Below are 27,239 nucleotides of genomic sequence, written 5' to 3' on the forward strand. Positions count from 1 at the left end.
TATACATATAGCATGGGTAATAAGCCAATAATTGATTTGTAAACCATCTAAATAGTAATCTACGGGTGATGATCGGACTGAAGAATCAGTATTTATAAATGATTTTCTTATGTGAATTGTAAAAATAAAGAAAAGTTTTTTAGCCCATTTTTCAAAAGGATTCTACACGGGAATTTATTTTATACGTTTAATAAATTATAGTTACTCAATATTTGTATAAATTGTAACCATTATTTTGTGTATCGGTGAAATAGATTTTATAAAAAATTTAAAAGAAAAATATATTATACATACATATATGCAGAAATTGTTTATGTTCCCAAGGCGTTGAATTTCAAATAAGATCGATAAAGTAAAACGTTTTACATTCAGTATATGTTTACATTTATAGTCAAAATATGTCAGGTTCGAAACTATTGAAATACGTTTCGATTAAAATATGAAACATGGAAAATAAACTTAAAGGCCCTAAACGGAAAGGGCCTAAAGAGTTAATTGTTAACAAATAAATGAAACATTAGCATACTATTAAATAATATCTCTTCTGAATTAAAGTTCTCATCTGATGTATTAAAGTCAAATGTATTCCCCAGATGTTTAGGTATTTCACCAATTTGCTCTATTAATATTTTTTTAAATTAAAACGTGTTTTGCATTTGAGATATGGGCAAGTCAAGCAGTGATAAAAGCAACATCCTCGAACGTAGTGCATTTAAAGTATACATGGAAAGTTAAGATTAAAAACGCCTAAAAATTAATACAAAAATCCTACAAAAACGTGTCTGAATTCTTCCCCGAAGGTCACCTGAAAGTTTTTGAAAAAATTGTTCCTAGCAATTTTCTTATAAACCATTTTTCTATGTTGATGGAGAAAAAACGACTAAATTACTTCGATAAAATTGCGGAACGTATGAAGAGACACATGAACGCATGGTGTTAACCTTCATTTTCGAGATGCAGGATGATGCCAGTGAAGTTTTAAAATAAAAATTACAAAAAATGCTCATGATTACCTACATGGTCCAAAAGTGTTTATTTTTGAAATATAGGATAAGAGTTTTAAGCTTTTTGTTTCAAAACTTTTTGATTGAATACCTAAAAAATGAAAATATCTATAAACATATACTGTGATGAAAGAAAGCCATACCAAAAGTTCATGAAGTTTTTTTTTAATCACTCTGTACACATAATATGTTCTAAAAGGATTAGGAAAAATATGAGAAAAGAGCTTTGTTGATTCGTATAGTCTATGTGGTTTAATTGAAAATTGCCGCACTTTTTACAGGTTGTATCTTCCGCTTTTGGTTTGTACTACATTCTGTTTGTGGTTTGTACTGCATAGAATTAGCAAGCAAAAAATTGTTTTTTCAGACGCAGCGGTGCAAAATCTTACTGCTTATTCTAAGCAGTACAAACCAAAAAGGAATTAAGCTTAATAATTGATAATAATTATAATAATGGGGTTTAATCTCCGTTTACAGACATCCCTATATAATACAGGCCACCCAAATCATTACAATTAAATTCATGATGTGGGTGGAGTCGGTTATTTCGTTCTTATTCAAGCGACGACACTGTGATCAATTTACCGCCCCATTAATTATAATTGATTAAACTGCCGCTGCCTGGTTTCGATCCCGCAACTTCCCAGTCAATAATCAAACGGTTAAAGGTGCTTTTGCCTTTACTCATTCGGCCACTGAGTCGGTTAATCAAATTTCATTATAAAATTTGATTATATTCGATAAGTTTTCCATACTAATGATAAGGCATACGAATCAGTGAATCTTGTTCCTAATCTATTCTGCTTTAGAATACGAAGAATTCATATGATTAGCATAAATTTGTTGATAAGATTATTTGAATTAAATGTCACGTAAAAGTTTTAAAATTTAATAGCAAAAAAGTATAGAATTTCATTTGGATAATATTTTTGTTACAGCAGCACTAAGTAGTCGTGACCATTATCATCGTAATTATCTTCAACATTATCATCTACATCACCACCATCATCATTATCACCATCATCACAATCAATTGCACAGAAAACGTAAAACGAGTCATTGTCGATTAACAAGGACAAATAGTGTACGTAGTGATACAACATACAAAACTAGAAACAGTGTAAATAGTAACAATAATAACAGTCGTTGTTCACGATTATTAAAGCATTGCGTTGAGTGGTTTTGTAACAAAATAGGTTCGACACAGAGTCATCATCATCCACATCACCCTACATCCACCGCAGCAAATACATCACCACCATCAATTGGTGGGAGCACCAATACTGGTCTACACAATGAATTTGAAACGATTGCTGATGCACAGGAAGCATTGTGGTTTGTCAGAGAAAATATTGAGAAGAAAAAAAGGTTTGTGATCATAATTCCTTTTTCTTTTTACTATTTTTATTAGAGATTATTATTTAATCTTCTTTTGTTGTTCTTTTATTTATTTTTTACATTATTTATTTTTGTATTTATCAGCCTTGGTCCAAAGAAAAGTTCATTTTTGATTGTTTGAAGTTGCTACTTAAAATATAAACTTAAAACAAAAGAGGTAATAAATAACATGTTATATACTGAAATATGATAGCACAGAGATTCATCAGAGATTTACAGGCCAATAAAACAACGGAAAAAGACATGACTTACGTGTTGTTTTCGGTTGCAGGTCAGAAATTGTTTTAATCTCTGGAGGGGGGTACTCACACAATGGACCTGCCGAATCCACTCGGGAAATACATCTAAGGAACAAAAAGTTCCATAGCACCAGTATCCTTAAATACACCATTTACGAGTTATATCGCTTACAAGGAAGCAAAACATAATTTCCAGTGGAATTTGTTTAATAACTCCAGTCTCCAGAGAAACAACAAGTACAATCCGTAACTCTATTGGCCTATTCAACTTTTATCATTTTTGTCTTTCGACTTTTGATCTTCATTAAATTGGTCCCCGAGAAATTCATCCTTTACCATTTAATCCTCGGTTATTTCGTCCTTCAATCATTCTTTTCTATTAAATTATTTAAACATTGAGATTGGAATACCCATCGGATTGATTGTGACTCTAATAGGGTCATGTAAACACGGGTTATTGGTACATGCGTTAACTCTGTGATTTAAATACCCAGACATTCTATAAACTAATCATGCTCCATACAGAATATAGTTAACACGAACTTGCCTTTAGTGTTAAACATGCAATTGAAGTACAGTCGTTCTACGGGTTGATAAAATATCCGGGCATGAGAGTTGGTTGATTATTGTCGTTCTACGGATTCTGGTCTTAGGGACGAAATTTTTCTTGAAATTAGCTTAACCATGGATAAAACGACTGAAGGATGAAATGCCCAGAATATTAAAATTATCAAAGGATGAAATCTCAAGGACGAAATGATTATGATGTAATATACGAGAATGAATCGACATGAAACCTGAAATTGAGATTCAAATAAAAGCAATTCTGGAGGTTAAGTATTAAAAATATGAGGAAGTAGATCTGATAATTGACAACCTCATGAGACCAATAAATTCATTTTGCCAGATTGAAAATTTTCGCAATCAACTGCTCTTAAACAGTTTCTAAGGAAGTGTTTCAGATTGACCTAGAAAAAAAATTGTAATACTAATCTTTGTTATTGCAATCAAAAGGTTCCAGACGATGTCATCGAGGAATTTCGATGGTATTCGATAATTCGAGTAGCAAGCAATCGTCACAAATTCCTTTGATGAGCTTTTTTTTAATTTTTTAGATGCAGTACAGTGAGTTGTCGGACTTACACGGTAGGTTGTTCTATATACCCGAAAATATTTTTCATCAGATTACGCAGGTGATCATTTTCATTGAATTAGAAGATTATAGAAGTGAAAGTTTCTACCTAGTTTCATTCTAGTCCTTGGTGATTAATTGTCGAATCCAATAAATAATAATTACATTTTAATGTAGTAATTATTTTTCGATAAAAAGAAAGTAGAAAGAAATGGAATGTAAAAAGAGTAATGTCTTTCAGCCATTGAATGTTATTCATTTCATTAGAATAATACACAAAAAAAGAAAAGATACCAAATTTAACGAAGTCATGCAACAAAGTTTTGTATACCGGATTTATTTCCTTAACATGATAATAAATTGTGTAATTTTTAAATTAAAAGAAAATTTTTTTGTGAAAATGTCTCCCTTAACTTTCATGCTTTATTTACAAGCATAAATTTATTATTATATTGTCTTTATCTCAATACGATAGGCAAATAAATTCTTCTCTTCGAAACTATGTTTCGAACCGATTAAATTTTATTATTGTGGAAATGCCAGGAAATTTGTCATAACGATGCAATTTTACACGATTTGTGACCAAATCACGTCTTCAATGTCATTAGGATAATTTTATGACAACTCAGTGTTATGAGTTACTAACACTGACTTCACTAAATTCCATGGGATACTCTACCATCTTATTGAAAAGGTGCTGTGTCGTAATGGGAATACATTCTTATTAAGCTTTACAAGGCTAAGTAGTCGAGCGGGTTAAAGCGCCATAGATTTTAATCGTTTGTCTACTTCGAAAAAGGTTGCGGGTTCGAATTTAGGCAGCGGTATTGTGAACAATTACAATTAATGGGGCGGTAAAATTGATCACACTGTTGTCGCTTGGAGAAGAACAAAGTAAACTATCCCACCCACATCATGAATATAATAAATAAAGATTGAACAAAATAATGATGTGGGTGGCCTCTTTTATAGACCTTTATGTCAGAGAAACGGAGGTTAAATCTCATTATTATTACTGAGTTTGAGATTTGTACAATCTTTAAGATCCGTATTTACAGTATAACATACTGATGTAGCTTTGACACTGTAACCCTACCTTTGTGAGTACAGAATAGAATTGCAACCTTTTGACCTGTATTCAGCTTCAATTCTTAGAGTAATAGCGTTTAAAAACGAATATATTATAATTGTATATACTGTTTATAAAGCATCTCGTTAGCGATTTTAATATATGAAGTACGGAGAGTTTTTATGGACGTTCTTATGTATAAGACAAAAAGAGACTCTTCAGAAAATTTATTGTGTGATGCGCACGCAATCGTATCATTTATTAGTTGTTTGTGTATATTCGCTCCGTGCGTGAGTTTCGTTTCCATGGTAACGATACACTACTTTAATTCTAGAATTGTATGGATGCATATATAATTGTATGGATTGCATTTAAGACTTACATTGAAAATTTAATATTATTGTCTCACAAATTTAAATAAATAATTATGATAATTTACATTTGAAAAATAATATTTGTGCAATTTGATTTCTTATTTTCACAATTTATAATGCATTAAGTTTAATTAATTCCTGTTTTACAATAATTTTAATTTGACATTTCTATAACATTAACATGTAAAGAACTGCAAATTAATAATAACAGCCCCCTTTAACGCCAAAACGCTTTTCACTGGAAGCGCTGGCATCGATTTTATTGTCCCTACCATGACTACGCACACAACGAATACCTGACGACAGCCAACTTAAATCATCACACAATAAATTGTCTGAAGAGTCTTCCTTTGTCTTATACATAAGAACGTATATGAAGCTCTTCTTACTTCATATATGACAGTGGCTAACGAGATGCTTTAAATGGTAGAGAGGATACATTAGAATACATAATTGCTTTTATTACCTGTATAGCAAATTTAACAATAAATAGAAACTGAAAAAAATAGAGCAGCTAGTATTCCCAATTTAAACTCCAGGCATATGAAAGTTAAATTATTTATGAGACATAAAAAAATACCCTTGTATTTACTGTATAAAATAGAGTTGGTAATGTTATTTGTTTTTTACCTTAAAACATAATCCACATTTTTCTTTTGAATAGCTACATACAGAAAAGAAACTACAATTTTCATTTGTTTAAATTTAAATGTGAATAGTCGAGTTTTATCTTTTTTTATTAAATTTTAATAAACTGTTGTTAGAAAATATATACCGAAGGTATTGTAGTAAAAAACTTATGCAAACAAAAAAATAATATAGGTAAATATAAATTAAACTACACAAAAATTCTTTTCAACAATGTTAATATAGAAATTGTAATCATACTACAAAAAGCTTACCTGGATATTAAGTTACAGTGTGTGTAACGAATCATTTGGTCATCAAAATCGGCGTATAAAGGAAATATATGTTTATACTGTTGGTGATAGACAAAAGATTTAGATTATTTTACTTAAACTTCTACGTATACTTCCTGCTCATATCGATCGTAATGAATTGAACGCTGGAAACGACCACTCTTTTCTTCTCAGGCCGAGTTTTTAAAAGTCATTTAAAAGTCAAAATTAATACTATCTATCCTGAAAATTTTTGATCTTTCATAAGCACGGAGCATTTAGTCTGATCCGCCTGCCAGTCGAATAACTTTTTTAAATAGTGCCCCATTTATTTTGGACCCCTTTTTAATTCTCTGTGTTTTTCATTCTTAACTATTACGTAAAATAATTTGGTCCTACACCTCATAACATATCTAGACTTTGGTGGAACTATATCATAGCAAATATATACCAAATGGACCATTTTTACTTGTCCAACGATACACATTAGGATGTACCAAAACAAAATTTTTCTTAATTTTCAAAAAAGTTACGATATCCCCGGTCAGCATTTTAGTTCGACTTAAGCGGCTTTTGTGGCTTCAACCCACACTCACATAGTTGGATTTCCTGACCTATGCATGTTATATAAAGCCTCGGGCTTCTCATTCTCTAAGGCATCCAACATGTGTTGAAGCAACAATAGTAACTTTTTTTAAGGTTAAATGCTACCGGAAAGATTGTACTTTGGTCTAGGGGATAAAGAAAATAATATATAACCCACGGTCAATATGGAATACAAACTTCCTGGGTTTGGGTCGTATTATATTATTAATCCTCAAGTATGTCCAATTATTCTTAATTTCACGCACCTTGTTGAGTGGGATATCCTAACATGATTTTAGTGGATCTTCCAGATATTTCATTTTATAGCACTTAGAAGAAGATAAAAACTAAATTCACTACAAATTTATAGTTAGACCATTTTAAATTGAACGAGTAAAATAATCTATAAAAAAATTCTCCACGCAATATAGCCTGGCACTCTGCTTATAAGCAATATTTTTATTTTTGTCTGACCTGCTTGGCCTAGTTTTAACAAGCATCACTGAAAGTGGCAATAAATCAAAGATCCGTATACGTTTCTGCAGATCTCAACTCTGATGATCCGTATCCACGTATACTTGAGTTATTTTACCAAGGCCAACTTTTTGAACATTAAGGTGTGTTTTCTAGGTAAATAGTACAATTTAATTGATTCGAATTTCTATTTTGCCGCATATAAGATATTTTAAATCAGTATTAAAAGATCGAACTATTGAAATTAAACTGTGTGCTTTAAAAACGTACTTTGTTCTATTAAATGCTAGCCTCGGTAAAATAACTTCAAGTATAGTAATACAATTTGCGTTAGAGAATCCATTTTAGAAATATATTTTCATATTTTGTCATCTGTGGCTTAGGATGTGTGGTGCGTGCATGTCTGCAATTCCCTGACCGCTTTTGTATGCCACACCAAATAGTCTCTTTATAAATAAATGTAACTTTTAGCTGAAGTGACAAAGGTCTACGAATGTGTTATATTTACTTTTTACATCATAACATTATAATGAAAAAATTATCGAATCTCATAACATTCAAATACATAATAAGAATAAAAATTCAGTTTACATAATGTATTTTTGATTCGGGTTAATGTTGTGACTAGCCTTTAAAAACATATTCCGTATTTTTTAAAATAGCAACCGCCATATGCAAATGTGAACTTTTTTTACAAAGTACAAATGGGAACTTTTTTTACAAAGTATGCTAGTAATGTCAATATACACATATTTTTATATATTTTCCCAAAAATATAACAAATATTTATACAAATACATTTTTTTAGTTTGCATATATTAAAAAATACATAAACGCAAATACTAGTCGATTGTGAATACATAAAATTGAAAATAATATTTCATGACTTGTTTATTTATTTTTATTTTTATGGCAAATATTTGAATTCTAATAAAATAGGAAAGTTATTTTTTGCAATAATTTAAAAACTTTTGTTAAAAATTCATTACGCTCCTAATTCGTGTCCAAATAAATCAGAGACATCGAAACATCGGAATTTTTTTTAATGTTAAAATTTACTTTATTTCAACTACAGTACTAGAGTATATTAAGTTTAGTCCCAAGTTTTGTAACGCTTAGAAATACGGATGCTACTTATTGACAGAAATTTAAACCTTTTTTTTAAACCTTTGATCGAAGGTGTTTTTTATTCTAACAAGGTGCAAAGAACTTCTCTGCATGACATATCTCAAAATGGCATATCTTGAAAACTAAAAGGTATTTTAGGATTCATCAACTCTATAATTGTTGGGCAGTCTCTAAAAAATACATTATTCGTGTTGGTTGAAATATGGTAAAGGGGTGTATTGATAGATCAATAGTGCATCATTTTCTCGCTTCTGTTTCAGTGTTTGCTGATTAGTATATCCGTGTTGAGTCAAATGAGGAAAAATGAGAAAAATTGGCTTTAAGAAACAAAAATATATTGATATTGATCTGTAGTCAAAAATTACATTGATTTGAAGTGAAAGATGCACACAGATACAAAATCACATTAAAAGTTTTAAAATTATTTATGCAGATTACAAAATATATATAAAAAAGAAATAACTTTATATTTATCCAATAATGGTACAGGAGCTCGTAACGTCAGCAGAACAAGAATTTTATTATTGCTGATTTTATGATGTTCTTCTTGCTCTTTCAGTTAGAGCTTGGGCCATCTGGCTGGCGGTAGTGGTTGCGTTTAGTACTGCGCAGCCCAAATTTACAGGTAATAATCCTAAAATGTAGAGGTAATAATCCTTTTAAAAGTGTTTTAGTATGTTTGTAATTTTAATATTATGTTATATAAGTATACAAAAACCAAAAATTTAAAAAAATATTCAATAAAATTACATAAGAAAAAAATACCGATTCTTGCTGGATTCGAACTCGGGACTAATTATCACTAAAATGTTATTAAACATTATTTCAAATAATTGCGCTTTAACGATCATGGCCATTTAACACCCATAGAGATTGTCATAACATAATATATATAGGACGTTCTGTTATTGACTGCAGATCGTCATCCTGCCGAATAAGCTCATAACGACGAAGGAATAAGTTATTTTCCATTTTTGGATCTGAAGCCTACTTTGCGAGATAATTAACAAAATAAATTAATATATCTTTATCGAATCACAGTTCAATAAAATTTTGAATGAAACCAATTAAACACTACTTAAATAGAGGATGTGTTTTATCATAGTAGAAGGCGTCTCTAAATGCAAAATTATTACAAAAAAACTCTATTTGGCTACTTATTATAAAAACTAACCCATTAAAACCTTCACTGCTTTTCTTTGTAAATTAAGTGTTGTACGCAACCTATCGTGCGATATCACATACCGTAAGCATTAGTTTAGCAAAACGGACCAGTCCGTTATTTTATGATAGTCTTCTCTATATTCTAAATTGACACCTACTAATTTAATGAATTTGATAGGTCTGTGAATTCATAAATCTTTCTATTTTCCCATAGTCACATCTTTCGCATCAGGCTTCAAATGGAAATTTGGTTCAAATGGAGCTTTTCCATTTGCCTTGACAAGCTTAATTTAGTGGTACAATTTTCTGCTATCAATAAAAGAACACCCTATATATAATACTAATGTCATTGGCATTGCAATATTTTTCAACTTTTTCGCTTTTATTCAAGGCTTAGCAACCGAATTAACGTCTGGCTTTAGGTTTTTGTATACTTAAATAACATAATATTAAAATTACAGACATACTAAAACACTTTTAAAAGGATTATTACCTGTACATTTTAGGATTATTACCTGTATATTTAGGCTGCGCAGTACTAAACGCAACCACTACCACCAGCCAGTTGGCCCAAGCTCTATCCTAAAAAGCAAGAAGAACAACATATCATAAAGTCAGCAATAATAAATTTCTCTCTCGAAAACGTTGTGAGCTCCTATACTATAAGAAGTAATACATGCAAAAATCGTTTTGTCCGACACTTCATAAAAAGAAACGACCGTTGTTCGACGACATGAAAATGGTAGAAAAGCACAAGATGTCGAACAACTCGCATCTGCTTTAATTAAGTGCCAGACAAAACAATTTATTAGTCATTCAATGCATTAGTCATTCAATTATCTTCCCATTTAAATAACAGTAAAACGGATATATAAGTTTTTGAGGCTCGTGAATGAGAATGCCCGCCATCGATCAATTTTTAGACGTGTATTTATAAATGACAATGTATTCCGATGAGCACCATGTACTAAAATTATTAAATGTAAAATGCAATTACGGTGCATATAACATATAAAATATGTTGTTCCCATATTTCATATATGTGTTCCCATATAGTGCAGTAAAAGTGATAAATATGAATTTATGGAATTTTAGTAATTATAATGGAAAATTTTAGTCAAGTATTTCGAATACCTATCATATAATTTAAAACAATAATAAAGCACAAATAGTCAAATATTATATGGAGCAGATAAAATACGTATTTGCTATGATAATAATTCAAACATTAGATAAAAAATGTTTAATAATTGGTAGCCACCAACTAGTCATTTAGCTAAAAAAAGGAACGTGAAACTTTTGCAAATATGTAACTTTGTTATCCTTGGTCTTTTGGGGCTATACCCGACCTCATTTTTACGGTAAGGGCTTAAATATACGAATGTCCTCTATCAGGCCGAGTTTTCATCACAATCGGAATTTTTAGACTCGGCAATGCCCCTGTTCTGAAAACTGTTCTATTCTCTGTTATAAGAACTATTTCGTAAAAGAAACATTAAAATTTGTATTCTCTTGAAAATAGTTGAATTTGCTATCGCCTTTTGTGACGCGTATGGTGACGTTTATAATGATGTCTTCAAAGATAAAAATTGTTTATTATTTTTTATTATCAATACCACTGCTTTGGTGCATCATATACAGCGCAGGCATAGCTTTAACAAGTTATTGACAGTTTATTCGCGGAACATAAACTATTCTGCTGTAGTATAAAGCAAGTATTTCTGTTGTAGTAACAAGAGCTAAACGTTGCAGTAAAAGGGCTGCTGGCACACTCAAGCCTAAACACGCGCTGCTATATGATATTCAAAGAAGTGATAATAACAAAGCATATAAATACAAACGTAAAATATTATGCGAGTGCGGTGCGCGGGCTTTCATCACAATCGTCGATTTGGCTATGATTTGTAAGTGCATAAATCTAGCAAGGTTATTATAACGCTAAGCTCGGTCGAAGTTTGACATATTTCTAATGTGGCTTTTTCGATAGGTAAACGCAACGCTTAAAAATCTTAATCTCCTTTTTATGTAAGAGAGATTACCATAAAAGAGTAATTGACCATATTATCGGGTTTATTAACTTTCTGTCGGTCATTGGCCTTTTTCTGATGTTTACATATTAAAACTGAATTTTTCTGATTTTTTTATTATTATTAAAAATTCTAGCCCATGATGATCCTTGGGGTTTCTAGACCTTAGTTTCTAGCTGACCAGTTATCTAGAAACCAAGTTACAAGATGATATAAAATGAATTAAAACAGAACAATGCCCGGGTAAGGGTAATCCTATATTATATCGTACACAATGTTCCAATGTTCCAATATTATATCGTATACAATGTTCTTATATGTTCCGTATATTTTTTCATTTAATGCATATTATTATTATGTAGAAACTATCTCGTTAGAGTCGAGAATGATGGAACAGCACAATAAAAAATTCTTATAGGAAAGGCTTTTATGTATCATTTTCTTTTCATATCACGTATATTATTTATAATACGTATACTACATTAATAACAAGATTAAGATGAAATGAAAAAAAAAGCTTTAGTAGAACGAATAGCTAACAATATTAACGTATTGGGATCGCTCATGTGATTACAGTAACCTGTAAACAAGGTGATATATTCATAATGCGAAGAAACGATTACAAAATATATTATCAAAAATTTTTTAATGTTTAGTGTGTTCAGTAATCGAAACATTTTTCGTTCGATCATTCCACATCTCTCTGTACCAATCACTCAAAAAAAGATACTGTTTGTTTTTTTATATACATCTAATATGATTCTTAAAACAATAGCGTGTGTACTTTTTTTAAAGCTGTATTCAGTCTCGCTTAATTACATACATTCCAATGATTTATTTACAATGCCTTATTCGATTAATAATGCATTTTTCCATAAATTAATCAGTAAACGAATTTTCATAAATACGTAATCAGAAAACCCCTGGTTATTATTGAATCTCCATTATCGAGATTTTACTTTAATTTGTAAAGTTAAAGAGTATGATTATAGGGGGAGTATTCCCTATACATGTTAAGCTAGAAATTTTCGATTCCATTAACTGTTAACATTAACTAACATGAAATTTTTCTATAAAAAGGATGAAATTAAAAAGACTCGGATGTCCTTTTATATATTATATGTTGGAAAGACGACGCGACGATCCCGGTGTGTAACAAGTAATAATTTATATACGGAAGCCTGAATGGCTCACTGTCAATGTATGAGAAAGTGGCATTATACTAGCTTATTTTTTAAATGTGTACTCCCCACAAGTATAAAACCATTCTTAAAAAAGTCACTAGTTCACTTTCAACAAGTACACTTGTGACTTGTGGTATTATGGAAACGAACCTTTTTGAAGATGTCAGTCAGTGATGCTTATCCTTTAATTAGCCACTACCGAAACAGTCTGGAATTATTAATAATTATATGTCCGGATTTAATAATAATATGATAATGTTTATAATTTGTCTTGTGTAGTTAGTTACAAATTTTCTTTAGTATTATTTAAAAATTATAATGCTTTAATTATTGATGTTTTTCTTTTGCATCTGCACATTTCTTATTTCTAATCTTCAAAAGTATTATTGAGTGTTTATTATGACGTTTAATTAGAAATCTGCACATGACAAAATACCGACATCTTCAAAAAGGTTCGTTTCCATAATGCCACAAGTTTCAAGTGCACTTGTTGAAAGTGAACAACTAGTGGCTTTTTTAAAAGTTGGTTTTATACTTGTGAGTAGTACACATTTAAAAAATAAGCTAGTGTAGCACCACTTTCTCATAAATTGACAGTGAGCCTTTCAGGCTTCCATATATATACGAAAATCTGTATTATACATTATGGTATGTATTACAACATAAAGACATTTATGTACAAAACTTATAAATAATAGAACAATGTTCTTTCTATGTAGGTACAATAATATAATACCACGGCAACCTTTTCTTAACGTATTAAGAGAAAATTAAAGAAAATAAGCATAAAGAGAAAAGAAAAAATACATTGGAAGGCGAATAAATAAGGTCACTAGATATGGTAGTCAAAATTCTGGCCTAATTTGGAATAAAAGGCTTGATTTTCTTTTATATGAAGTTGGACTAAGTCTAAATCACTTCTGAAAATTTCAGGGGGGTTGCCCGATTATTTAAATAAATAAATGACTTGAAAAGTAGACATTTTTACATCGATCTTATGAAAAAACGGTCGATGGATGATATGTGTTCATAGATTTTTCCAAAACTAGTCGGTGAATTTAAAAAAAAAAATTATTTAAATAACCCATTGTGCTCAACAAATTAAGGATGTTGAGCACGGCAGTGGGCACACAAATTTTAAAAAATATATATTTTCAATTTTGATGGTGGACCATAATCGATCATTTTATTATGGCATGCGGTTCTGTATGCTCAATCGATAGAGTTTATTTTAAATTTGAAATTATCCGATTGAATTGACAATGCGGAACTTACTCAAAAATTTTGCTCGTATGAGAATGTGTACAAACACATACTACAGAGAAACGCATAAGCTTTCGAATACATCTATTGGATTACTTTCAAAATAATTTTTATACAAAGTGTAAACTCTCAAAGTTCTTAGATAGCTTTTTTTCATACTTCCAATCCTCGACACCAAGCATTAGACAAAAATATTTTAGCTTTTTATTTAAAAAGTAGAGAGTACAAGCATTCGAATGAATTGTAGATGATCACTATTCGACTATTTTTTAAGGGATACAGTAGTTTTAAATTATATAATCATATAATACATAATAATGATAATATCTTACTGGAAAACCCTGTACAAGTGTTTTTAGTGGTTGTTCATAATTTTTTTCTCATTTTTCTCATTTTTCAGATCTTTAAATCTCTTCGGAATACAGTAAATAACTTAAAACATCTCTCATATATACGGTTATTTTTCTCATATAAGAAAATCTGTGTAACAGTCAGTCTATCAAAGCTACTTGTCTACTTCCACACAAATTTTAAGGAACAAGGAACAAGAAACAAAGTAGTGTAAACTATCTCACTAGAATCATACATAAAAAAAGACAAACTTTTGTTTCTTTCAGTTGAGTATATTCTTTTATTTTTCATTTCGTGGTAAAGAAACAAATACAAAACAAAAGCAACATGACTGTATAAAATAAAAGTTTATCAAAATCATTTTTATAATGCGCACCTTTTATACCATATACGCATGAAATATATTAAGGTATATTGAGTTTAGTCCCAAGTTTGTAACACTTAAAAATATTGATGGTACGAACAAAATTTTGGTACAGGTGTTCATACAATCACCTAAAGATAAGAGATGTCAAGCTAAAAATTTTTATAGCGTGCTAGGAAGTATAAAGTGGGATCGAGTTCGTAAATGAGCAATATAGTGCCCTGGGTCCGTAGGACCTACTTGTAAACCTTAGAGAGAACAAAAGTTTAAATTTAAAAATTGTTCCTTATAAAAAAATAAACAATTTTTGTTTGCATTATGTTTTCGTGAACATCACACACTGTTTACCCATGAAATTAACACCCGTTAAGGTGCTTTTTTTTTTTAAATACAATTGTAATGAAGTCGGCAAATTCCATAAAAAATCCAATAAATAATAATAATATAAAACAGGTGAAAACAAAAAATTGACTGAGTTAATTGTTGAACCACCATGCATAGACAGAGTTTATTACTCTATCACATTACACATACATACATGTCACAAATATAAAACTGATATCCCCCCTATAATACTTACTATACAATTTGCGCATAACTTACGCCTTCAAGGGTAAACAGTGATGTTTACGAAAAAATGTTTCAAACAAAAGTTGTTTATTTTTTATAAGAACGATTTTTTACATTTAAACTTTTGTGCTATCTCTAACGGTTTACAAGATGGGTCCTACTGACCTATACGTCAATACCCAATTGACCTATGTTGCTCATTTACGAACTCCACCTCACTTTTCGCGTCCTGAGTACTCTGTAAAAATTTCAGCTTGATATATTTTTTCGTTTTTGAATTATCTTGTTGGCCGACAGGCGGACAGACAGGCAGACGGGCAAACGGACAGACAACCGAAAATGGACTAATTAGGTGATTTTATGAATACCTATACCAAAATTTTGTTCGTAGCATCAATATTTTTAAGCGTTACAAACTTGAGACTAAACTTAGTATACCTTGCATATTACATGTATGCATGGTATAAAAATCCAAATGAAACAAGTAAAGATACCAACAAACGCACATACCAACAGAACATTTTTATAGATGAAAATAATAAAAATATAAAATATCAAACAGAAAAAAGAATTGATGTTATTGAAAAGTTTAAAAATAAAAAAATACGGTAAAAGTATTATGAAGGTACACTTGGTGAGAAAAGCAAGTGTTCTGGATAATATATTTCCCAAGTATAAAAATATATATCGTTTTCTACAATACGTATTATATTTATCCTGTAATGTATCAATTGTTATATATTACCTCAGACTACAGAGAATTTTTTTCTGCATTAAATTACAGGAGTTATTTTTTATTTAAATAGGATCAGTATCCCGTACTGAATGTAAATACACAAAATCCTTACAAATTTGGAAGGGGGGAATGCCGCCATTTTTAGTCAATTTTTTTTTAAATCTTAAAAAAAAATTCAAGGGGTGGTCGCACCTTTTGCAGGTAAGAAAATTATTTATTGCTAATTATAATCTTGCTAAGTTTTAGGATTTTTTTTTTTTAGAATTTGTAGAAAGTTATCATTTTCTTGTTTAAACAAATATTAGAAGAGATATCGATCAAATAGTCAATAAGTAAATCGGTTATGGAGATAGCCCAAAATAATTTCCCTTAAAATGGAGGCTTTCCTATTTTTGTAAGGATTTTGTGTATTTTCATTCAGCAACGGGATACTAAACCCATGTATCTAGCTTCTATATATCCTGTATTATATATCTTTGTTATTAAATAGAACATAGTTACTGAGTGGATCGTATATGTATCCAAGTCGTTTATTATTTGTACGATATCATAAGGGATTAAGTAGGTGAAGAAAAACTTTATACACAGTATTCTATTTAAAAAAAAAAAAAACAAACAAACAAACAAATGAAAATAAACAATTGACTGAATTACTTGTTGAAATACTCTGTATAGATACTGTTGAATATCATTGCTTGCATTATATTTTATAAGTTTGTAAAACATATACATCTACGTCAGGCAAGATGACAGCTTACCGGTGCCGGTGGTCATTTTGTATTTTCGATAGTTTTCGAATTATTTTCTATATTTTTTTTCGTTTTCTGCATGCTTGCCCTAAACATTAACCGCCCTAAACATTAACCGCTTTGACCTCCTTAATAATCAGATCGGGTTGTTATGAAATTACAATCAATAGACTCACCATTGAAAGGTACCTACAGGTTTCAGCTTTTTTTAACCTTGCAATGTATGTATGTAACTATGTTTATGCTGGACTCTTGCAACTCAATTTTGAAGCAGATATCTTCAACCGATTGAGCTGAAATTTTGTATACACGTTTATTTTGGATTTTCATTTTTATGGTAAGCAAAACCTGATTTTCCAGTTCCATCGGTTCCATCATATTTTAAATAAAAATAATTTTTCAATGAAAACTTTTTACTGTACTACAAAAATAGAAAATAATTGTGTAGGAGTCCCACAAACTTGACCATCTGTAAAAGCTTAATAACTGCAATCTCTCGATACTCTGATTTCATATACGTATGAAGAAAAATCAAGTTTAACGTTTCTTCATGGGATTTTAAAAAAATGCAACTCTTCGTTGGAATATATTACAGAGAATATTCACATGATCTAAGAAAAATAATAAATAACTAAAGAACTTTTCTTGAAAATATTTGTTTGGAAACCGATTAGCTACATTACATTTTTGTGAATAAAATGACTCTGACTACGTTAGTTAAATAAATATAAAAATTTTTTTAAAATTTTTATAAATATGTTTGTTTAATTAAATAACACCATGAAAGTTCAAGGTAATTTTCTTAAAATAAACTTTTATTTTCATTTTTCATTAGTTTGATATAACCGTAAAATGTAATGAATATGATCTTTAGAGGCCAGACCTGTAATGCAATTAATTGTTTTTTCAAGTGTTATAATAAAATTCATCTTGAACCACCTGTTTTTATTAATTTTCTATAACTTTAATTATAATAATTATTTCCATTTTAAAATCAAATTTGAATTGAAGTTTAAAATTTGTTGTTGTAGTTTAATAGTAGACTTACAGAAAAAATAGTCAGGTAATAAATTATATCATATAAAATTTATTTTCATATATTTTGCTTATTATAAATATTCCACTTTATATTGAGAAATTTTGATCTTTCCCTTTGTTTTGGAAATTCCTTTTGTTTCCTCGATTTAATTGAAAATCTAATTAGATCAAAATATCATTCAGCTACATTAAGTACCTGTCAACAATTCAAAAGGATTGGGTTATTTTTATACGGGCTTTTGGGCGATATTAAAATACCCTTAACTTTAAGAGTTTTTAAAGGAGAGAGAAAAATCTTTTGTTTGATAAGCAAAAGACTCAATCATTGTTACTATAAGCCATTTCCCGATTATTCTTTATAGAAGAAAATTTTCAACATACTCGATTAGAGTTAGAATAAAATGAAAATATAAATGAATATATAAAAATAAATGGTATAATGATTTATTGCCCGGCTATCAAAAGTACCAAAAATATATACCATTGTAAAAAAAATTCACTATGCGATGGTATGTATCCATTTGATTTTTGCCTATTTGCGTTAATAGTTTGGTGTTCGCCTTGATGTCTGGCCGCATCATAAGATGAATAATCAAGAGGCAGATAAAACGACAAACACACAGACAATTTTGTAATAAATAGTGTTAAACAAGTAGCACCTACAAATGTCGACCATAGAGACAAAAAAAAATTTTTATTTCGATTTTCAGAACTAAAACGTTCTATTATTTTTCGAAAAGTAGTAAAAAATATAAAGAATCTAAGAATATATATTTTTTGGCAAATTTTCAAGTGAAAACATATTTACTCGTTATATTTATTTGAAAGACACAATCACAATTCTTTTTAAAACAGTTTATTTTATAGTTTTTATTACGTGATATATACTTTAAACACATATTACATGTCACATTGTCTTTAATACGAGATCTGACACAGTAAAGAACTATTTATTGATATTGGATATAAGTTTATGTAATACATGCCACTCATTTCTCTTTGCGGTTAGTAATAGCACATAGAAGCAAAAGCACTTTATCTAGTGACACTTTTTAATATATTTTAAGTATTATTTATGCACATATGTTATTTACAATGCAAAGTGTAAATCGTTTATTAATTTTACTAAAGCTTGTTCAGCTAGTTAAAGGCTAAGATTAGCATCCTTATCACTGGTGCTTAAGGCTAAAACTCTTCAAAGTGTTGGAGGTGATGATGCACTTATTGCCGATAAACATTTAAGCAGAGAAAGGTGCAGTCTGCGCAGCTCTCAGCCTGAATCTAGCCTCTGCTTGGGCGGAGAGGCACTATGATCATGTTCAGGCGTCGAAGTATTTCCAACAAATTTTAGATTATGATTTACATTCTCTTAATTTTCAGAATTGTTAAGCATACCTTCTAGTAGTAACGGTGTGGAAATTTATAATGGCAGATTTAAGCTTAGAGGCCAGATCACTGTATTGTTTATCGGGTGGAAGTGATGTCTTTAAACTAAGTATCTTTGTCAATAATAAATATGAATACTCTATCGATGTATCGATGTTCGAAACGTAATGCAATCGAAGGTCGATTCAACTAAAGATGAGCAGGACTGTCGCTCCTCTTTGAATGAGCTGTGAGCAAGATACATTGTAAACCTGACACGAGCGTTATAAATAGAAACATTTCAGGGAAATTTAAATGAGATCTGCATACTGCTCTTAAATGAAAACATTTTAAGAAAGGCTAAAAATTCTACCAGAGTATAATCGGAAGAGTTCCGAAATTATACTGTCCCTTCCACGGACCTCTAGAGGGCACTGTCTGAAAGGCAGTCATATGAAACTCGGTGATACATATGAAGCAGTGCATCACTATTACCACAGGAGTTCTCTCAGTGGAGAATAGGAGGCGGAGAAAAAAACCACTCAGCTATTTTGTCAATATTGGCACACTTGAGTCCAACATTCTTTGACGCCCTCTCGAAATTAAATCGCTTGACTTCAAACCATTGAAGAAATTTCATTGGTTCAAGGAATAGGAGATCCTTGTGAGGCCACCACTTTCGTCAGGTTATCCAATGGCTCTTATGGCATTAGTATGTCACGTCAGTACAAACGCTGAATCCTAGCCTGAGCTAATCTAGGAGTCTTTATAGGAGGACTAGCGACCCGCCCCGGCTTTGTACGGGTGCAATGCTGATACTAAATACACTACAGAAAAACTGTGAACGTTGTATATAAAAACATAGCGGCCCGCTCTGGCTTCGCACGGGTATAAAATATATAGCCTATGTGATTAAAATCGATCCAGTAGTTTTGATTTATTCATTACTGCCCGTGGCCCGCACGCGTTAAATTTGGAGTAAAACAATCCCCCTTTCCCTATACCATGAAGATTTCCTGCTATCTTTCTAATATCTAAATTCATACACTACATTTTTACTTATTTACTTTTTACATTTTTAACTATTAACCTCAAAAATAGCAGTACTTCTCCACTATTTAATGGATGTTATTATACATATAAACCTTCCTCTTGAATCACTCTATCTATTAAAAAAACCGCATCAAAATCCGTTGCGTAGTTTCAAAGATTTAAGCATACAAAGGGACATAAGGACATACGGACAGAGAAAGCGACTTTGTTTTAAACTATGTAGTGATGATGATGAACACTAGTCAACGGATCAAGTATGACGATTAAGCTAAAATATTGGATGTTACTTTCTATCCTGAAATTAGCTGATCTGATTGCAGTATAGAACCAAATGAAAAACTGACCAAGCGTATGAGTCTACCACCATAAAAAAGATCCTACAAGCCTAGAATATCCGTGATGTCAATTATAGAACACTCTGTCTATGGTGTGCATTTTTTGTGATACAGAGGAAACATTTATCAATATACATTTTATGACAAACAAAGCTTAATGATTGGAATAAGAAGAAAATTTTATTGAAGATTACAAACAGGAAAAATAATTTTTCATGACGATATGTAAATATCCCTTTTTGAAATATATAGTTACACTATGGCATATACCATAGGTTGATATTTATTATATTTTTTAAAGTCAAGGTTGTTGGCTTCCTACAATATTGTAAATAAGTTTTGGATTATATGCATGGTAAGAGTATATAAGCTTGTAGCGAAATATTGTATTGTTTTTGTTTGTATTATACTCAATTCAACTTTTTCTCGTACAATATATACGCAGAGATCTTTAAAATTCTGTTAATATATGATATCTTTCTTCAACCACAATACTCTAATCCTGATCGTTTTTGTTCAACAATAAAATTGATTAACTTTGCGTTATAATATCTCAACAATGAAACGGTCAATAATTCAGATTTTCTTTTTTTAAATTAGAACAAATGCATCAATGTCCAGTCAGTTTTTGAAAACTTCTGCGAACTTTAACTCAGTTTATCTCCAGTTAGAGACGATAAAATTTATAATCAAAATTAAAATTTTGATGTTTATATCCTTAAGAAGTATACAAAAATACTGAATTTGACACTATGCCCAATAACATGAATCTTACTGAGACTTATATGAATTCCAATTATTCAGTTTTTTATCAAGTTGGGTTATCAAAGTGTAATGGTCGAAATGATCAACGGAAGATATAATTAATTGTATGATAATTAACTTATCATTGCCTACTAAATAATTATAACGAGTAATGGCTTTTTCAACATTTCATATTCGAGGATACGAATGGTTTGTATTGCACTCTATTTTAATTCAATGCCTAGTTTTTTTGTTAATTTATCATCAATAAAAGTCATAGTACAAGATCCGAATTAAGGTCGACCTTCACCTATCTGCTTACCGAATGAAAGTTATTTTTTATGAAATGTAAAATATTTACAAATATCCCTGTTGTGGGTTTCCTTAAAAAATATGGTCCAGACAACTTTTAATAAAAATATCAAAACTGGGAAAGCTTGTAAACATTATTTTTTGACTGATTTTGTGGACAATCATATAGCACCGTATTTGCAATAAAATTATCTTTATTTATATATGCGAGTCAATGAATTAACAGATGAACGTAATTACTATTCACAACCTGTATAAATGCGATTATAGTGAACGAAAAAAGGCAGACAACATAGCTGCTGCATATTCTTTATGGCTTTTACTTTCGAGTAGATCAAAATTCGTAAGATTTGCAAGTCAGTGAAAAATTTCTAAAAAATTTACTCTTGATATTTTCACTAAAAGTAGTCTGGACCACATTTTTTTAGGCAACCCATTGCAGGGATATTTGTTAACATTTTATATTTCATAAAAAATAACTTTCATCCGGTAAACAGATGGGTGAAGGTCGATCCTAATTGGGATCTTAGACTATCAGTAGTTAGTAGTGGTTTTATTTTACAGAATTTTTTCCATCAGAGCTAGGCTGGACTAAAATTTTATTTGGTGTGAATTTATTTTTTATTAATGAGAAGTTCATATTGTCAGTGATTGTGAAAATTTGTTATAATCAGGTCAATGTTATATTATTACCTGCTGTAACTGAAATTCTATTTTTATTATCCCTTGGGTTCTTCTTGCTTATTGTTAATTCAAAACATTTATACCTAGCTAGTAAGTATAGAAAACATCGTATTAGAGTATAATCTCTACAATGCCATCAAAAAGCCAGTAAAGAGTAAATTGAAAATTTTCTGTATACGACAAAACAACATGTTACAGTTTTTATTACTTTTGGCAATATTTTAAGTACTTTAAAATAATGTCAAAAGTATTTAACAATGTAACATATTGTTTTTTGTCTTATACAAAAATTTTGAGTTTACAATATATACAAAGTTGAAGCAAGCTTGTTGAATGACTTTGAAAACGATTGTCAATACTTTTAGACGGTACGAAATATTTCCTTTAATACTTCATTAAGTTTAATGAATGTGGTGTCATTTTAAAGGCTATTTTAGAAAAAGAGCCAACAATTTATGAAAACTTCGAAAATTATTGTTTTTGTTACGAAAATCAAAATTTTTAGACATTCAAGAAACGAAAGCTTAGTGCCTTCTTGGGTGTAAACTGGGTCCTTACTCGTGGCCTATTTGCAGGTGCGAAAATTTCGCACGTATCACCTAATTTTTATTAAGAGCACATATACGCTATTGCTTGATTTGCTCTATTACTAGATTTGTAAATTAGCGAGAACGTCTATAATAGCTCGTTAATCTATAATTGATCGTTTTGTAGTTAAAAAATAAAAATATAACTGTAGAAAGAAATAACAAAAACTGTAGAGAATCAATTTAATTTCTTTCAATTAAAAAGTTAATCCTCATAAAAAAAAACTAACAATTTTTGTTTTAAACATTTTTTCGAAAAAAGTTAGCTCAGGGGAAACGCAACTTTAAAATATGCCATTATTGTAATCGAAAGAAAATACGCTTAAAGTTTATCGATAATTGTAAGTCAAAGTCATGGACACAGGCAAATGTCCTCTATTACCCTTGGCAACTTTTGGCTAAAGCATTTTTCGTAGTTAGCGCGTTTTCTTTCGATTATTTTTATGTCGCATTTCCTACGAAAGCTGACGATTTTCTTTGCAAATTTTTTAAAGCCATTTTTTACATTGGATAACTACAAAACGAACTATTCGCCATCATGGATTAAAATGGTCCATCCTGTATATTCGTTATATGCGTAGCCTGTTTAATAACGCTAGATCAACTCTAACTGCAGTGTACCAATAAAAATTTTGGCTGAAAATTTTAAAACAAAAAGTGTATATTTGGCGATATACATTTGAATTTTCAGAATTTTTAATTGCACTGTATACACGAACTATATTTCAAGGTTAAGATACAAGTACATATTATATCCCTAAACACAAATGTTTACTAAATCTGGATTAAATAACATATTTATAAAATGTAAAAGTATACTGGTGAGGGTTGCGTGTTCCAAACACGTAGCATCTTACATCAGTATCAGAAGTGTTTGGGGTTTTAATTTCCGCACCTATTTTCTTCGCTATTTTTTTCGACCTATTTTTCCGAGGCTATGTTAATCTGAATATAAAAATTACACGAATTACATTATTGGCGGATCAAACTCTATTTAAATTTCGTTATACATAAAAAGTCATAACTTACGATTTTATCTTCATTAAAATGCTTAAAATTTTAAGCTAAATAATGCTTACCTGAAACAAAACAAGAATAAATCATTAATAAACGATAGAAAAAAAAAATTGAGCCTCTAATAAATTTCTATTCAACATTTTGTTTTATCAATGTACAAACAGAGTACATAAAGCTTTTATACACTTAAAACAAAAGCATTTGATAAAGTATATAGAAAAAAAAACTTTTTTATGTGTATAAAAACAACTAGTGATAAATATACACTTCAATGAACTTAATAAAGCTTGTCTCACCTCATACAAAAGCCAGCTGTAAATGTTGAAACAAAAAATAGTTGTTATATGTACGATAGCTTATTAAAATTGTTCACAAGGAATTGCTCAATTAGTCACAGAGTACTTTTACAATCAAAAAAGTTTTGTATCTTCAAACTGACTGTTTAATTTATAGGAATACATGAATGTAATTCAAAACTGATTATTGCAAGCATTTAACATGAAGACAGCTGAAAGACCATTTTTGCTTAGTAGTTTTACTACTTTATCATAAAGAAATAAGCCTGTGCCAGAATTATTTCAGAAATTAATAATTTGCCCCATTTGTGTGAGCTCTATGGATTATTTTCTGTGAGAATATGAAAAGTTGCTATATTTTGTCGATACATCAGACATAGGCTAGGTTAGGTTATATTGGCTTGTCACGAAGGACACACTTAGTCTATAGAGCCCATTGTCATACCATAGAATGAGGATCTATATGGCGTAAAATAAAATTTATGTCGTAAAATAGTGCCTCAGTGTGAGTGGCTGGGAACTAAATAAAACCATTCAACGCATATGTTGTATGTTCTAGTGAGTCATTTCGTGGCGCTAGTATATATCTCAAATTTATTACAAATTCAACTTTAAATTCATAATCAATTTCAATACATGGGATCCTCTATGTATGCGTTATATATATCTATGGTTTTACCGTTGATATTTTCTTTTATCAGCTCCTCAATTATTTTGAGAGGCTGAGTGCACCTTCTTTATGCATATACCATGTACTAAACCAGTCCATCACAACTATTAATTAAATTAATTTTGCTTGACGGCGGGAATCGAGCCCCTCTACCCTAGGCATACCGCGAACGGAATTGGTTAGTCTTTAACCAGCTGAGGTACTAGGGTTGATCATCACAGACATAAAACGGCATGATAATTTTTCCAAATTTTTCGCGATATTTTTAATATTTTTATGTATTTCTAGTATTTTAATGTGTTTAATTTCGATTTAAAAAATATTATTTTAAAAAACATCCTTCATAATGGCTTTCAAATTTACAGGATCAGTTAATATATTTTTTGGAGCTACAAAATATTTGCCTAATGATTTTTGTCTGTGGTCATAGATTTGCGCATCATAAAAAAATCTTTCTATTACAAATAAATATTTATTCACCTATATTATTTCGAAAATAAGTATAGTAATTCTATTTAAAAAATGCATTTATTTAAAATAAAATAAAATTCCCTAGCGAATTATCTGCCTCTGTAATATAATTTATTTATATCAAGGGACTCTTATCATACTACCACTATTAATTAATTATTCACAAAATATTAAATAGAGAATATAGATTTATAATAATAGCTGTCATTAAAACATAGACCAATATTCTATTTTGTCGACAAATTATGAACAAATAGTTTGGTTATATAATATTAAATTATAGCTAGGCGTACAAGTGAATAGTTCTTCATCATTGAACAATTAATTATTATTAATATAATTTTTTTAATCAAGTTCAAAAATAGTCATCACAAGCAGAGTTAGAAAATAAAATAGACCAAAATTTTATATGTTATAAGTGTTTTTATGGTGAAATGGCAAGCACTTTGATAAAAAATTGATTCGAAAATTTCAACTTTGGAGTCCCCTAGTCCTAATCGGGGGAATCGAGCCAGCTACTCTAGGTTAACCGCGACGGAATCAATTACGTTATAACCAACTATAAGGCCGCTAAAGTTGACATCATATTTACACATCTTTATTTATTCGAGAAAATTCTTGAAAATGCTGCTCTATTATATGTACATTATATTATTTATATATATTCTTAGATTTAAGCTTCTAGATTCCATGAAAGGAAACAACAAAGTAGAGCAACATTTTCAGGAATTTCTTCAATGAATAAAAGTTAATAATCAGATCGGAAAATGTAATAATCAGATTTTTGCATTTCTATACGAGGTTTGTCGAAAAATGTAGATTGTACACAGGGGTAAACAAGCTTTATTTTTTACAATACCGACAATCTTTATCGAAAAAAGCTGATTCTAATTGAAAACTACGGTCAAATTTGAACTATAATGCATGTACCACGAAAAAACAGAATTTGTTATTTTTACTCTGAACTTTTTAAATTCATCTCTGTATTCCATTGACAATTTATGTCACAGATCGACACATTTAACCTAGCATTTTGACATTTGATATCAAAATTTCATTTGTTTTCAGTGCATCCTAGATTAAATGTCAACTTGAAGATTGATACTACAGATAATCTATAAATGCATTCTAGATTAAATTTCGATCTGTAGAAATAAATTATCAATGCTAATATAGAGAAAAGTTAGTAAAAATAACAAAATCTGTCTTTTCATGATAATATTGGAATATGTGGCCGTAGTTTTCAATAAGTATCAATTTTTCTCAACAATAAAGGTACTTTACCTACTTTTGAGTAACATTTGCATTTTTCGTCAAACCTCGCATACGACGGCAAAATCTTTCCTAACAATTTCCATAAAGTTTTCCATATGATGCCGATTAAATTGAACACGCTGTATATACAATATGTTTCATATTGACATTCGATAAAAATTACTTTCTTGTAACTTTATGCAAATAACCTTTCATAAAATGTTAGAATCACTTTCAAAAATACCACTAATATAACATAATGAATAATAAAAGTAAAAAATTAGCGTGACTGGCTCAAACAACCTACACATGTGTAAACTTGGCGAGGGTTACAAACATAAACTACATAAATTGTAATGAGTTGTGTGTCATTGTCACTTATTGTGTCGTCGTAATTGAACAACATTACATCCACTTTGAAAACAATATAATAATTTATGTATATAAACAATAGGACGATAAACTATTCATATAATACACACTCATACATGTTATAACTAACTCATAGTACCTAAATATATACAGGATGTTTTTAAGTTGACACATGCTTGAAACTCGAAAAAGTAAGTTTAATTGATACAAATCCTCCAAGCCTAAAATATTGGGTCTACAGGCGTACATCTTACGCACATATTAAACTTGACCTAGGTTTCAGACTCAATGAAAATCTCAAACTACTACATAACCGGTAATCGATAGATGA

General features: G+C 30.0%; 2 protein-coding genes across 2 annotated transcripts in view; one reads left to right on the plus strand and one right to left on the minus strand.

Annotated features, from left to right (window-relative positions):
- Window positions 1–27,239, minus strand: part of LOC123290942 (calcium uniporter protein, mitochondrial) — a 225,254-nt gene that overhangs the window by 48,725 nt on the left and 149,290 nt on the right. The window lies entirely within an intron of this gene.
- The window catches only part of LOC123306027, a 91,776-nt gene that overhangs the window by 3,354 nt on the left and 61,183 nt on the right, over window positions 1–27,239 (plus strand). Inside the window, exon 2 of the mRNA XM_044887889.1 lies at window positions 1,943–2,372. Coding sequence (XP_044743824.1) covers window positions 1,943–2,372 — 430 coding nt within the window. The remainder of the gene's footprint in view (window positions 1–1,942; window positions 2,373–27,239) is intronic.

The sequence above is a fragment of the Chrysoperla carnea genome, chromosome 1, assembly GCF_905475395.1.
Source record: "Chrysoperla carnea chromosome 1, inChrCarn1.1, whole genome shotgun sequence".
Taxonomy (NCBI): domain Eukaryota; kingdom Metazoa; phylum Arthropoda; class Insecta; order Neuroptera; family Chrysopidae; genus Chrysoperla; species Chrysoperla carnea.